The sequence below is a fragment of the Octodon degus genome, unplaced genomic scaffold, assembly GCF_000260255.1.
Source record: "Octodon degus isolate 3935 unplaced genomic scaffold, OctDeg1.0 scaffold00044, whole genome shotgun sequence".
Lineage (NCBI taxonomy): Eukaryota > Metazoa > Chordata > Mammalia > Rodentia > Octodontidae > Octodon > Octodon degus.
Genome location: NW_004524620.1, coordinates 14,772,314 through 14,787,883, shown reverse-complemented (window position 1 = coordinate 14,787,883; position 15,570 = coordinate 14,772,314). Strand labels below are relative to the sequence as shown.

The 15,570-nt window shown below is 40.2% G+C and overlaps 1 protein-coding gene across 6 annotated transcripts in view; it reads right to left on the bottom strand.

The window, feature by feature from the left end:
• Positions 1–15,570, bottom strand: part of Focad (focadhesin) — a 379,256-nt gene that overhangs the window by 286,221 nt on the left and 77,465 nt on the right. For 5 of the 6 annotated variants that reach the window (XM_004631729.2, XM_023715838.1, XM_023715834.1 and 2 more), the window contains one exon: positions 11,864–11,965. The exons of the other annotated variant lie outside the window; for it this stretch is intronic. In XM_004631729.2, coding sequence (XP_004631786.1) covers positions 11,864–11,965 — 102 coding nt within the window. The remainder of the gene's footprint in view (positions 1–11,863; positions 11,966–15,570) is intronic. 6 annotated transcript variants of the gene reach the window in all.

Below are 15,570 nucleotides of genomic sequence, written 5' to 3'. Positions count from 1 at the left end.
CACTTTGTTGCCCAGGTGGCCATGAATTCCTGGGCGCTTATGATCCTTCTCCCGGAGCTTCCTAAGCAGCTGAGACTACAGGTGTATGCCACTGTGCAAAACTCAACTGCTGTTAATCACTGTTTATCTGTAACTCTGGCATAGGTATGTATGTTGCTATAGTTTGCATGTGGTTTGCTCCCTCTAGGCATTCATGGGTTGAGAGCTTGGTTCTCAGCTCTGGAATATAAATGTGAAGGAGTCTTCAAAAGGTAGAGTTTAGTGGGATCCCTTACATTATTGTAGGCAGTGCCCACAGATTTTGAGTACTTCTCAAGGAAACACTGAGTAAATTCAACCAAAAGCAAACCATTTTTGAGCCTAAGCCCTGAAACTCCCACTGGCTCACTGTACAGCAACATGAGCTTTCCCTTTCTCAGTACTTATACCACCAAGGAGCCTTCTGCAGAGACAAACAGAACAAGGGCCATGCCCTTGAACCTTCAGAACTGTAAGCCCCTTTTCTTTTTAAAGTTACCTAGGATAGCTTGGTATAGTAATGAAAAACTGACTAATACCTGTATATAGGAAAAATATGCATTAGTATTATCTGTGTTTTCAAGCACCCGTGGGGGATCTTCAAATGTTATCTCTTCATGGGCAAAGAGGGACTACTATACTGCTACCTTGTTAATCTTTACAATGTGCAAATTATTGTACTTTAAGTCTGTGAATTAATTTGATCTGTATCACAGCAGATCATTATCCCACTGCACAGATACAGAAGCTGAGGAAGAAGCAGGTGAAGTAATTGCCAAGACCCTCCTCAGAAGCATGATCCACTCAAAGGAGCAAGATTCTATTTATGTATTTTTTGTGTATCTTTCATACAGTTTACAGTCCAATAACTTCTAGTCTAATGCCAATAACATGTCAGAATGACCTTCAAAAATAAAGTTGGTCATTAACCACTTTAAAATAATTTGATCATACAACAAAATATTTAGCTCAACTCACGAACTCTGATAATTTGACCTGAGTAGCTTCACAGCCTCACTTCTTACACTTCTTCACTCTCAACTGAACTCATCGAACTTTCAAGTCTTTAATCAAGCCATCTTAACTTTCTTATCCCTGCTGTTCCCTCTATCTGCAGGACTAGTTTGCCACCTGTTCCTCTTCTCACTCCTTGCCAGATTTCTATCATTCCTGAGTCTCTGCTTTATGGGGGCAGCCTGATACCCTTTTCTGACAAATGACTTGCCCAGGCCCCATTACATGCTTCCATTACATAGAGACCTTGGCATCATGACATATTTAATACCTGCAAGCCAAATGAGGGTTTCTGTGTACTACTTGTCACCAATAACAACATACACTAGGCTTTCAAAGAGATGTGCAATCAATTAATTAAATACATTACACTGAATTATAGAATAGTTTTACAATTAGCATGCATCAAATAAATGTCATTTTATTTTATTTTCATATTTATAATATTTAAGAAATTAAGGTAAGATACAAAGTTAAACCAGGCATAACTTTTTAGGCATACAGTGTAATAAGTCAGTTCTATTCTGAGGATAGAAAGAAAAACTGCCAAAAAAATGGAATGAAATGAAATCACTTTGTGGTAGAAGTGGCATTTGAATTATGCCTGACAATATAACTTTATATAATACCATGTATTTCATAACAATGTGATTTTAAAACATCATTAACTTTCATAAAAATTTAAAAGTTACCAGCATGCAAGAGGCCTTGGGGATTCACTCTACAGCAACACACTGAAACAACACAGACACACATACACATACACACACATGTGCACAACATTAACAGTTAACAAATCAGTAGATAGTATTTTATTCATTCATTTATTTAACTGGCAAAGTTTATGAAAACCAAACAATTATTCATTCATTATTTATGTTCTGAAAAAGTGCAAGAAGCAAAAATAAATCAATTTTCGGCTATTACAGTGCTCAGAGTCTGAAGGAATTTATTATTATTATTGTAAACACTATTTGTAAAACTCAAACAGACTTTGAAGTTCATAATTCTTCAATATATATCACACCATACACTGTATTTTGGGGGTTTATTGTTTTCGTTTAATTTGTTTTTTGAGACTGTCATACTATGTAGTTCAGGCTAACTTTTAACTCACTTTGTAGCCCAGGCTGGCCTCAAATGTATAGTAATCCTGCCTCAGCCTTCTGAGTGCTGGGAGTATAGGTGTGAACTACCACACTGGCTTAACATGTCATATACTTTAAAAAAACAAAGGGCCAGCCAAATATCTCAGGGGATTAAAGCTGCTGCTCAGGCAGACACAGGGGCCAGGAGTTCCATCCTGACTCCAGGCCTGCCATGCCAGCCCTGCCCCTGGGGTGCACTGAGCAGGTAACTGAGACTGGGCGTGGTGGCATGTTCCTGCAATCCCAGCACTTGGGAGGCTGTCAACAGGAGGATCACTACGAGTCCAATTTACAGAGTGACACCCTGTAGATAGACCCTGTCGTAAAATTTAAAAACAAAATCTTTATAGTTGCAAGAATCAGATGGTGTACATATTAACTGGAATACGAAAAAGTTTCCAGAAAAGATTTTAAGAAACATTGCTTTCTCTTCTCTCCTTCATAATGTGCTCCTTAAAAAATAAATACACCCACTGTCAATAATATCCATGGACAGATTATTACCTTTCTTCTACTTTGAGATGTTGAAGGTGAAATGCAAGGATAGTGCACACAGAGAAACAAATTTCAAAAATGTCACTATGACTTATTTCTTTAAGAATAATACACTATTTAAAAAATCCTTGGATTAATCTGTTCTGATTTTATAGTCTGTATTTCCTGCATGGCATCTGATGATTAACTATCACTTCAGCAGGGTATGAAATTGTCAGGACTTAGAGAAAAAGGAAAATAATAAAACAAAACACCTGAAATCCCAAAGTGATTAAGAATGTTTAAAATGCGAACAACTGGCAGGCTGTGGCAGTACACACCTGTAATCCGAGTACTCAAGAGACTGAGGTAGGAGAATCACCACCACAACTGCGAGGTCAGCTTGGGCTACATAGTAAGTGCAAGATCAATTTGAGATATATGTCAAAAACCTATCTCAAAGAAAACTAAAACAAGGGGGACAGGGAGATGGCTCAGTAGAATCAGCGCTTTCCTGGAAAGTGCAAGGGCCTGAGTTCAATGCCCAGTTCAGCAAGAAAAAAAAAAAAAAAAAAAAGGAAAACTAAAACATATGACATGAACAACTGTGCATGGATCTACATACAAGTCATTTATATTTATATTTCACTGAGTGATATAGAGGAAAAAAATCTAGAATAAGACTCAAAAATCTGAGGCTTCAGACCCAACTCTGCTGTGTAACATTCAGCAAGTCACTTATTATTGTTCTCCCCAGTTTCCTCATCTGAGAATTAATGTTAGACTAGGTAATGTCAAACTATCCAGGCTGAATGAAAGTCCATAATATCACTGTCAATTTACACAATACTCAGATCTTTAAAGGTGCAAGTAAAATCTTAATACAGGCCTTCAATAAATGAATGCAGAATTTAATTAAAAAATAATCCAGGGCTGGTGAGATGGCTCAGTGGTCTAAAGCACCTACTTAGAACAAGCTCAGCAAAGCACGGGACCGCGGTTCAATCCCCAGCACCACATGCCAGCCAGCCAGCGCTGCCCCCTGGTGGGCAGAGCTGGACACACACAAAAAAAAAAAAAAAAAAAAAAAAAATCCATCCAAACTCTAGCATGAAGACACACTGAAGTCTCAGAACATTTAGGTACTATTAAAAATGCACAGAGCCAGACTGGTGGCACACACTAATGCCAGTAGCACCCTGGAAGGCTGCAGCCAGAGAATCCCAGCTCAGGCTCAGCCTGCGCATTTTAGTGACTTAAAAAAAAAAAGTCTGGTTCAAAATTTTAAAAAAATAAAAATTTAAAGGGCTGGTGATAGATTTAGTCCCAAGTACTATGAAGAAATTAAATTAGAAATTTTAAAGCATAAATAGTGTCTGCCATGGTGGAGCACTGCTGTAATCCCAGCACTCAGGAGGCTGAGACAGGAAGATCACTTCAAGTTTGAGGTTAGCCTGTACTACATAGTGAATTCAAGGCCAGCCTGAACTACATAGTAAGACCTTGTCTCAAAAGATAATAATAATAACAATAACAACAAACCACAGCTAGCTTAATCAACAAGCCCTAACATAGAAAAAACTAGAATGCAGCTGTTCTTCACAAGATTTTGCCTCCTTCACATAGTAGACAATCACTACATATATTCATATTAAATTACTAACCCACCTGCATTATTTTTAAATAACTTCAACTAAGTTAACTAATCTCAAATTAAATCTCAAGTAACTAATAGTTCACTTAAAATGCAATCAAAATTATCAATTTCAACCAGCAAAGAATAATCTCATTGTATAAAAAGTAGACATGGGGGCCAGGGAGATAGCTCAGCAGCACAACGCCTACCTGGTACATAAGGGCAAGGTCCTGAGTTCCATTTCCAAAACAACAACAACAAGAAAGTAGATTTGGAGTAACTGGAATTATTCTTTATAAAATCATCCAGAATTATTCTTTGTAAAATCATTCAGAAATTCCACACTATTCTAGATGACAAACCCTGACACCTGAGAATTTAACTGAAAGGAACGAATCAAAAGAAACCTATCAATAAATAAACCCAAAAAAAATAAATAAATAAACCAAAATCAACTAACAATCTTTTTTCCTTACAAATGTCTAGACAAATTTCATTAGAATAATGCCTCCCCAATATAATATTTCTTAGAGATTTAAATAACCAAACTGTAAATTACCTGATTAACCAAAGCACTGGAAAAGAGATGCATTATTAAGAACGGAATCAAATTTCCTCATAAAGTCAACATTGAATCTACCCACTAAATTTGATTTGGTTTTTCTCCAACTCCATTTGCAAGAGTCAGAGAAATGATTAAATTCATGAATCAAGTTACTACTGTACACTGGACTAACACAGTTCTGGGAATAGCTGAAACTTCTAGAGAAGATCCACCACAGGTGAGTGGCACCAACTGACAGGCTTATCTGACTGGGATGAAAAGCAGGTGAAGAAAGAAGGCTTGCTTCTGTTTCCTCAGAGAGGCTCTAGTCTTCACCTTCACTTTGGATGCCATCATGGGGCTTCCGGCACAGACTCCATCCTTCCAGTGCAGACCCTTCAGCCTCTCCTCACAGACTCTCATGCCTCCTGATACTTCCTTGCAACAAGACATGTCAGTGAGTTCCAGGCCTTTAAGCTCTGATGAGATCCTCTGGATCTCCTAAGTAGAGAGCCCTTCTGCAGAAGGATACAAAGGAATGGGACCAAAGCAATTCCAAAACCCAGCAGGGCAACCATTAAGTCCTGTAGTCCTATGTGCAGCACCCGAGGCAATCTAAGGCAAGAGGTGAACTCCAAAGGGCCTGGGTTGCTCTGCCCGTATGGCACTTCTGGTAGATTCAGCTCTCATGGCTTCTATCTTGGGCCTCCTCTGCTCCCTCCTGCAGTTTTTCTCAGATGACCCATATTCTTGGCTTCATCAAACTTCTGGGATTTCCAGCTTTGGTTTCACACTCACAAGTTCACCCACTGCCCTCTGAAGAGTACATTGCCTGGCCTCCCAGGCCTTCTAAATCTGGGTGGAAGCCTTTCTGATCCCACAACTCTTCCATTCTGTGTGCACCAAAAGACCACCACAACATAGATAATGCCAAGGTCTGCTTCCAGCAGAAGCAGTAGACAGGCTTCCTTCTCTCTTAGCTGTAGGCGCTGGAGTGTCCAGATCACTGATAAATCTGAATCTACTTCCAAAGAACAAATTCTCTAGGCCACCACCATTCTGGAACATGGTGCACTGGGGCTTTCTTCTCGAAGTAAAGCCTTTCACTTTGCAATTAGAAGCTGCAAAGGATGGACTCCTGCTACTTCTTATGATTCCCTCAGTAAATCTTTTCTATTCTCCTGTTCCTTCTCAACAATCAAGATCTCCTCTGCTCTATCTCTACAGTCCACAGTTTCTTGGTGCTTCTTTTTCTGGTCAAATTCACATTTTAATTCATTTGGTTGAGCTCTTTGCTCTTGATCTTCAACACTGAACTGGCTAAAAACCCCAACAGTAGCCATGTCACTGCTTCAACGTTAGACTGTTGTGAAATTTCTTCTGCCAAGTTAATTAGTCCACCACCCTTAATCTCAGTCTCAGGAAATCTCAGGACATGAGCAAAATGCAGATAAACTTTCTACCAAGCCATATCGTCAACAAACATTGTCTGGAATCCAAAACCAATGCAGTGTTTCCTCTCAGCAGAAACCTCCAGAGCCTGATCTTCATCAGCAGGATTTCTATCAGTGTTCTGGTCATCTGAGCTCTGACCAGAATTCTCTCATATAGTTCAGCCTAAAACATTCCAGCTCTACTTTTTAGCCAGCATATCTGAGTCATTCCTAACTCTTCCCACAAGCCATTCCAAAATGTTCCTGGAACACGGTCAGGTATAGTTACTACAACAACCCTACTTTCCTGGTACCAAGTTCTGTCTTAGTTACGTTTCTTGTTGCTAAGACAAAAGACTTGACACCCAAAGTTAAGGGAGAAAAGGTTTATTTAGCTCACAGTTTATAGAGGTTTCAGTCCATAGTCAGCTGGCTCCAAGGCATAATGGCACATGGCAAAGGGGCACATGGTGGCACAAGGCATCCAAAGCAACAACAGAGGAAAAACAGGGACAAGCCTCTTTCTGTCCCTTATATTGTATCCAGTCTTCTAGAATTAGGGTGGTGCCAATGCAATCAGTGGAGTGATTCAGCAATCACCCATGCTTAATCCCAGCATCCTTGACCCCAGCATTGCACTATAAATCAATCACACACGGTAGATTCAGCCATCTCCAAAAAAACCCTATGACTGCATCAGGCTTTGACAGGACATCTAGACACAAACTATAACATCCTACCTAGAAGTTCTATCTAAAATTGAAACTAAAATAAATAAATAAAATAAAATTGAAGCTATGAGCTCAGAAATGATGTTCTAAGTACACTACTTATGGAACCTTATAAAGCCTTCATAGCAAGAAAATTTGCATGTTGGTACTACAGTGAATACAATTCAGGCATTATCCAGAATAATGGTATCTTATCAAGACCTATGTGGTGGCACTAAGTATGTCATATTATAAGACACTCTAAATAACCCATTACCTGGGCCAGGAAATTCGTAAGTTGTCTTTACAAAAATCCCCCATTTATAAAACACCTAAAAATGCACCATACATAATTAATACCAAGAATAATGAAGCACAGCATCTGCCCTCAAGAAGATTTCAGTTAATGACAGGAACCTTATAACTATGTGTTTAGTGTAATAATCTTAGAAGTCACAACTGTAAAGCAAGTGTGGTGCCCCATGCTTGTAATCTAGCACTTGGAAGGCTGAGGTAAGAGGACTGTGTTAAGTTCAAGGCCAATCTGAGCTGCACAGCAAATTCACAGCCAGCTTGAACTACACAGTGAGACACTGTCTCAAAAATCAAAACACAACAAAAAAAATCACCATTTAAGAGCGCATAAACAATAAAGACACCTAATCTAGTTTACAGTAAGACTAAGCAGAGTGTACATAACACTTAAAATACAGAAATTAGACAGGAAAGGAGTACAAAAGAATCAGGAGACTAAGACTGGATACTAATGAGCAAAAGTATGAAGAGAACAGCACTGCTTCCTGGATGGAACCAAAAGTTGTGGGAAGCCGGTAACTGGTATCCATTTTATAATAGCCTCGGCCTTCTTCTTAAGTTTCTATTCCCCTGCTGAGTTAAGTTTCTGCTCCTTCCCGCCTTGCCCATTCCCCATGAATCACGTGCTGTGCCCCAGGGGTGGGACCTTCCGCCATTGCCTAGATACCTGCTGACATCAAGAGCCCAGACTTCCTCATTCCTACCCTCCCTATATATACCCAGCACCTCCCTTGAATAAACGAGACTTGATCAGACTCTCCTGTCTTATCTCCATTTCTCGAATCTCCTGTCCTTTATCCCCTCCTCCATTCCCCACTCCTCTCCCAGGTGACCTTCGCTGACTAACCCGCGGGTAGGGACAAAAAGTAAGTCAGTGTAGTACTAAAGCACAAACTTAAGACAAATATGAGATAAAATTGGTGAGACACATAAGAACCATATCACATACAGGGCCTAGCAAGATATGCTAGACTTTATCCTGTAGTCCAGGGTTTCAAGCTACGTTAGGAATCTCCACACACACAAGGAAGTTTCTGTAAGACACTGTGGTTGGTGATTATACTCAGCTGACAACTTAAGGGACTCAGGAACTTCTTGGAAGAATGAGTAAAGCACATTTCTCGATGTGTGTAGGGAGCTGAAGGCACTATCTATGGATCCTGACCCCTTCTTCTCCCATCTTGTTCCCTTGTCATTTCCTGGCCATCACAAATTAGGCAGTTTTGGGGGGCCAGGGGGATGGTTCAGTGGAATAAGCGCTTCCCTAGCAAGCACAAGGGCCTGAGTTCAATCACGGGTTCCGGAAAAAAAAAAAATTAAGCAGTTTTACTCTGCCACAAACTTCTACCATGCCCTTTCTGCACTGGAACCAGCCCGCTGTGAGCTGGAATTTCTGAAACCATGAACCAAATTAAACCTCACCACCTTTAAATTGCAGGTATTGTGTTGTGGTTTTTTTTCCCCCAGTAACAGGAAATATGAGTAATATATAAAATTGGTGCCAGAGTTGTGGGTTTGTTGCTGGCAGCATACCTGACTAATGGGCCCAGAAACATGTAAAACTGGTTTGCAGGACTTTGGAATGTTTAGAGATGCAGTATAGATAAGCCCTAGAATGCTGACGGCAGAGTTTGATGAGTGATTTTTATCAGTGCTCAGAAGACCAAAAAGCTGTTAGGAATGCAGAAGGTACCTGAAAGCTGCTAGGAATGCAGACAGGAGCAAACATCAGAGGCACAGACAATGCTGGGAATACGTGGCAATGGCCACAGCAAGAGACAGTGAAGGAAAGGTCATGTTCCCTACGTATCACTTTTGAAGGAAGGCCCTAGAAGGAACTGGTCCAGAGGTCATTTATGTTATATTCTGGCAGAGAATTTGACTACATCTTGCCCACCTTCTAAGACTTCACCAGAAGCCAAGTTTAAGGGTAGTCAGCCAACTGATCTGGTAAAAGAAATTTGAAAGCAGTGCAATGTTCAGGTTGTGGCATATGTAGTACTGGTTCCTTTTACCTAGATGTGTAGTGGAAGTCAAGAGCAAAACAAGGAAGTATTTAAAATTTTTAAATTTTTGCCTAACAAGAACAAGAAAAGTTGGGTCCAAAGGAAGTATTATAGTAGCTAAAGAGACTGGTATCATTAAAAAAGAAGACAAGTACTTTATATGGAAGTAAAAAGATACCTTGAGGGCATCTCCAAAAATGAGCAAGATCCCATCCAAGACAGGCTGAAAGGTACAATCTGTAATTCGAGAAGAGAGCTATCAGGCCCCTGTGTGAGAACAGCCACTTGGGGATTGGTTCCTTGGGACCATTTTCAAAAGCTCATCTATGCAAGCTTTCAGAGACTCCTCCAGTCATGATACAGGAGGACCTGACTACTGCTCCAGCTGGAGGTAGACCTTAGCCTCATCTACACGATAATGACTTGTCATGCGTGCAAAATGTAAGAGTTGTGGGGTCAGAAAACCTTACATCCTAATTTCAAAAAAGATCTACAGGGCAGACAATATACATGAAACAAAAGAGCATGAAACTGTAGGAATAAAATCAAAGTAACAGTGGTGACCCTAGGATGCTGGAGATACCGGGAATGTGGGAGTTCTTCTGAGGAAAGCTACAGGCAGCAAGTGAAGCCAGTCCACAAGAGAGCTGATGTGGGCTGCAACAGGCAAGGCCACAGGGGAGGGGCGGCCCAAGTCCTCTGGAACTCGGATCTCACCACTACATGCCCTGGGTGTAGGGTATGGAGCTACAGGACTTAATGTTTGCTCGATGGGGTTACAATCTTAGTTTGGCCAAATCTTTTTTATTCTCCCTATATTCTTCCCTTTTAGAAATAGAATGCTTATCCTGTGCCATTCTATCTGGAGATTAACTAACTTACTTTTTTTGAAGAAGTTCATAATAGAATTTTAAATACTTGAATCTCAGAGAAGACTTTGTAGTTTTGGGGTTGTTTTAAAGAGAATACAAAGTAGAAACAAAAAAATTAGAAATGATACAGAATCTCACTAACAGCCAATTGCTAAACAAAATAATATGAATTTGACAGTATTGTTGTATTGAATAGTGTTGTCTTCAAATTAGTTGTTCAGATTACCAGATATATGCAGGCAAAATTGGAAAAAAAAAAAAAAAGTTGTAAGAAATGAAGATGAGAAGAAAACGAAAAAGGAAAACAAACATATCAAGCATTGCAGAAACCCAGGGCAATTATCTAAACCACCCTGATTACACACAGACATATCTCCTTCCCCCACCGCCCTGCTGTCCTTCAGAGGAGACTCTGACATGGACTTCTTAGAAATGCTGAGAGCTTGGGAAGGGATTTTCACACTGTTGATTTGTATATAAGGTAATTATAATACATTAGGTGGCAGTATGATTTCTTGTACTTGGAGATTATAGCTTAAGGAGATATCTTTGGGTGTCAGGTGGACAATGGGTGGAATATGGCCAGTTAAGCTTGACTGTGTCAGCTTAATTGGCTTGAAGGCCACCTAAGGGATTAATAAAGCACAATTCTGGGTGTATCTGGGTGGATCACAGAAGCATGACCTTGGGTACTATATCTAGTCCCTGGCCCTCTTCTCCTGGTGCTATTACCGCACTTTACTTCCCAGCCATCCTTCTACCATGGTGTTCCTGCCTTGGAGACAGATGACCATGGACCAAGCCTTCTCCTCTTTTAACAAGAAAGCTGAATAATACAGGCATCAACAAGGAAGTTATACAAAAACAGTGAAGGAAGGAGGAGCATTCCATTGCCTGAGACACTACAAATACAGTTTGAAAATCACAAGTGTGGTGATCTTTTCAAAGAAGCTATAAAGTAAGATTTGCCCTCGATATATCATTGTGATAAGTGTTCAGAGAACAGATATGAGCAGGACAAGACTGGAGACAAAGACAATGTTTAGAACAACTGTGATAACAGCCATAGCAAAAGATGGTGAGGTCTCGAACTAGTGCCATGTTGTAAGGATAGGAGAAAGGAAATAACCCTAAGACCATCTGGAGGCCTCGATGATGCTAAACTGCACATCTAGCAGCTAGCTGAGCCACCTGGCAGCATTACTTGATCCTAATTGGCAAGTTTCTAGTACACAGATTAACTTACTAACCAATTTCCAGGAGGAAAAAAATTTATATCCTAAATGCATTGTGTTTACTGATTATTTTTAACATTAACTAATTTTTTCCTACTTCAATAATAACTTTTCTTGTGTTCAATACTTCAATAGCCAATAAGTCTTTTTTTTTTTTTTTTTTTTTGGTGGAACCAGGGATTGAACTTAGCCCTTGCGCCTCCCAGGGAAGCAATAGCCAATAAATCTTACAGAATTTATTTTACTCTTCAAAAAAATAGAAAACCTAAAACTAGCTATAAGACTTCTTTTTAGAAGAAAATGCTATAATTATAGCAGCTGGAAAGACAGAAAGGATGGAGGGAAGTAAAGAGAAAAGGAAAGAAGGAGGGAGGGAGGTGGAGAGAGACAGAGAGCACCAGCCAGATAGTCAAGCTCTAAAATTAACATACCATTCTGTCTCCTTTCTTTTACTTTACCTTTCAGGGCATTGCTGGAAAAAAGCTGTTAGCTGTTGCAAAAGTACTGGCCAGCAATCAGGCCTGTGTTCCAGCACAGTGATCAAAGGCTGAGGATGATTTCTGCAAAACACAGAAAGTCACAATGAAAGCTATAATTGCAGTAGTATACATTCTCAATATCCAAATGTACAGGGGAAAAAAAGCCAACACAATTCAGAGACTCTTTCCAAGATTCATAACTGTGATGAACTATCACTTTTTGCATTCTGCATTAATTGCAGGACTGATTCATTAGAAATGATGCTCTATTCTCCTTTTATCTGATTTGGTTTTTTGTTTTGGCTTTTGTTTGACAAAAAATAAAATGAACTTGACATCTCAGAGATCCAAAGTGGAAAATGGATTCTGCAATTTAATACAGTAGCTCTGTCTTAGACTAAGGCCCTAAATTCAGTAGCTTTCTCAAATCCACCCCTTGATTCCTTCCTGCTGGTACGGAAGGCCACCCCAACCCTCTGCCACAATTCTCCAAGCCAGGAACTTTCTACCTCCTCTAACATCATTCCCTCTTGTGGGTCCTATGTCTTCTGTTTCCACTGGAGCCTCCTCTCAGAGCGTGGTCCTGTGTTACTACAGCAAACTTACGGTAAGGGTGAAAGAAAACATTCTTCCCAAACAACAAACCATCCATACTCAAATGTGTGCAATTGCTTCTAAATGGGAATAGATTTATTTCCATTGAGATGCATATGTTAAGCATAAAATCTGAAATCTGAAGGAGTCTCAAAGAACAGGGCTAAACTAAAGAAAAAAAACCCACCAGCACAATCACTTCAAATATCTCAAAATGCCTAATAGCAATTGTAAATTTACCAACTTTTCAAACTGTGAGTTACAGTAATATAATGGTTTTATTTATTGATATAGTTTTTCCTTCTACGAAGTTTTAAAATAAAATTTCAACTGCTCATTGTAAAAATCAAATACAGAAATAATATTTTTAACACAAAAAAACTAAATCCATAAAATTTTCTTTAACCTTTTTTTGTTTCATTGAAGTTTTTTTGAGACAGGGTCTCACTGTGTAGTTCAGGCAGGCCTTGAACTCAGTATGTATGTATCCTGAGCTGGCCTTGATCTCCTGGTAACCCTACTACCTCACACTCCTGAGTGCCATTATGTCCGCTGTAACCTTAATTTTAAGACAGAAATATATATCCAGCAAGACTTATTTAATCAGATTATCAGCTATGCGTAAATGCTGTTTTACTTCTTGTGGATTTACTTTTTAAAAAAAATTTTTTTTTTCATTTATGTATTTGGCACAGGGTCTCACTATGCAACTCAAACTCATAGTCATCTTACTCCTGTTTTCAGCCTCCCCAGCACTGCGATTAAGGCATGCACTACCATGCCTAGATGCAGGACTGGGGATCGAGTCCTAGTCCTTGTGCTTGCCAACGCAGGCACTTAGTCTGCTAGGCTATCTCGCCCGCCCTGGATTTACCTTTTGCAATGCTGGAGACTGAACCGAAGGCTATACACGGCATGGTAAACGCGCTACCACTAAGCTACATGCCTACCCCTCAAGTGACATCAGGACTGCCTTCTTGACAATTCTCAAAGCATGATGGCTTTACCAGCCACATCAGCATCACCTAGGAATTCTCAAGGGGCAGCCCAGACCTAATGAACAGTCCTCTAGAAACATCTGCTATACCCCTACAACACAGTGGCTCTCAATCTTGGTTGCAGGCTAATTATGTGTGGAGCTAGTAACATAAACATTCAGTCCCTGGGGCTGGGGAGATGGCTCAGTAGGCTAAGTACTTGCCTGGCAAGTGCAACGGCCTAAGTTCAATCCCCCATTTCACAAAAAAAAAAAAAAAAAAAAATCCAGCCCCAGACACCTTGGCATTGCTAGGACTCAAACTGACACATTAATATTTTAAAACTCTACAAGTAATTCTCATGTGCTGAAGTTAAGAATTTCTATGAGAAAAACAATGAAAAGGGATGTCAATAATAGAGTCTCTCCTCTCCTCTCTCCTCTCTTTCTTCTTTTTCAATCCTACCTCTCTCCCTCTCTCCTCTTTCCCCCTCCATTCTCTCTCTCTCCGTCCCTCCTCTCTCACTCTCACTTTCCCCAAGACAGTTCAGCAGATGTAAAGCACTATAGTACTCATGTTTAACCCTGGCACTACCTCTCCATGTCAGGACAGCACAACACTGTCTCTTTACTTTCTCTTCCAGCTCACCTACTCTGAGGGACTCGCTTCCAATTCCACCACTAACAACCAACGCTAACCCCCCATAAATAGGTTAAGGTTTAACAGAAAAACTAATAAAACCAATAACAAACATAATACTAAGAATATATACAATATTTAAAATCATTATCCTCACATGGAATTTAACCATCACTAATGATATGAAAAACCACAGTTGTAATTCAACTATAAGAATATACTAATGACCAATATCCGAAAATCACACCCTGGCAGCCTCCTGCCTGTTAAAGCACAGGCTATTTCTGACTAACAGGTTACAGTCACTGCTAAGGGATGGCTCTAAGCAATATTTTATGCCCAAACTCAAAAGTTGTATCAAAATCATAGCTTCAAATCCTACAACTTTGGTAGTTAAAGCCCATCTAGAATCTGCTTCTACTCTAATTGTCGAAGATATTTTTAAAATACATATTATAGGGCTGGGGAGATGGCTCAGTGGAATAAGCGCGTCCCTGGCAAGCCCAAGGGCCTGAGTTCAATCCCTGGTGCTGCCAAAAAATAAAAATAAAATACATATTATAAACCGTAAAAGCCACCAAGGTCCATCACATCAGAGGAACTTCTTAGGCTTGAAGTTCAGTAAGTCATATTCAGTTAAAACATCCCAAAGAAGGGCCAGCCAAATAGCTCAGGGGATTAAAGCACCTGTTTGGGGCCGGGGAGATGGCTCAGTAGGATAAGCGCTTGACTGGCAAACGCAAGGATCTGAGTTCAATCCCCAGTTCTGGAAAAAAAAAAAAAAAAGAAAAGAAAAGAAAAGCACCCGCTTAGGCAGACTCAGGAGCAAGGTTTGATCCCTGGTGTGCCATGCTACCCAGCCCCCAGGGCGCACCGAGATGGCAATTGTGACTGGGCGTGGTGGCACACGCCAGTAATCCCAGCTCTTGGGAGGCTGAACACAGGTGGATCACTACAAGTCCGATTTACTAGTGAGACCCTGTAGACTCTGTACTAAGGAAAAAAAAAATCCAAAGGAAAAGGAAGACTGGCAATTATAACTGGTGTTCTTACAGTTTCTTCTTCTGATAAGTGCTGCATTAATGTAAGGAACATCAGATAGGATCACTCATTAATCTCCTGTTAATGGCCTCTTGGGTATTCAAGAAGAAAACCCAAGTTAGCACAAGTTTTTGTGTCATCATAAAGCCCTGAAGTGATTTTCAATATTCTCTCCTTCTGGGCCAGCCAAATAGCTCAGCAGATTAAAGCACCTACAGGCAGGCACAGGGGTCTGGGGTTCAATCCCTGGGCTTGCCTTGCCAGTCCCACCCAGGGTGCGTTGAGATGGCAATTGAGGCTGGGCATGGTGGTGCGGGCCTGTAATCCCAACACTTGGGAGGCTGTAAACAGGTTAAGTCCGATCTAGTAGTGAGACCCTAAACACCCTGTAAACCCTTCCCTAAAAATATTAAAAGGAAAATAATAGAAATAAGC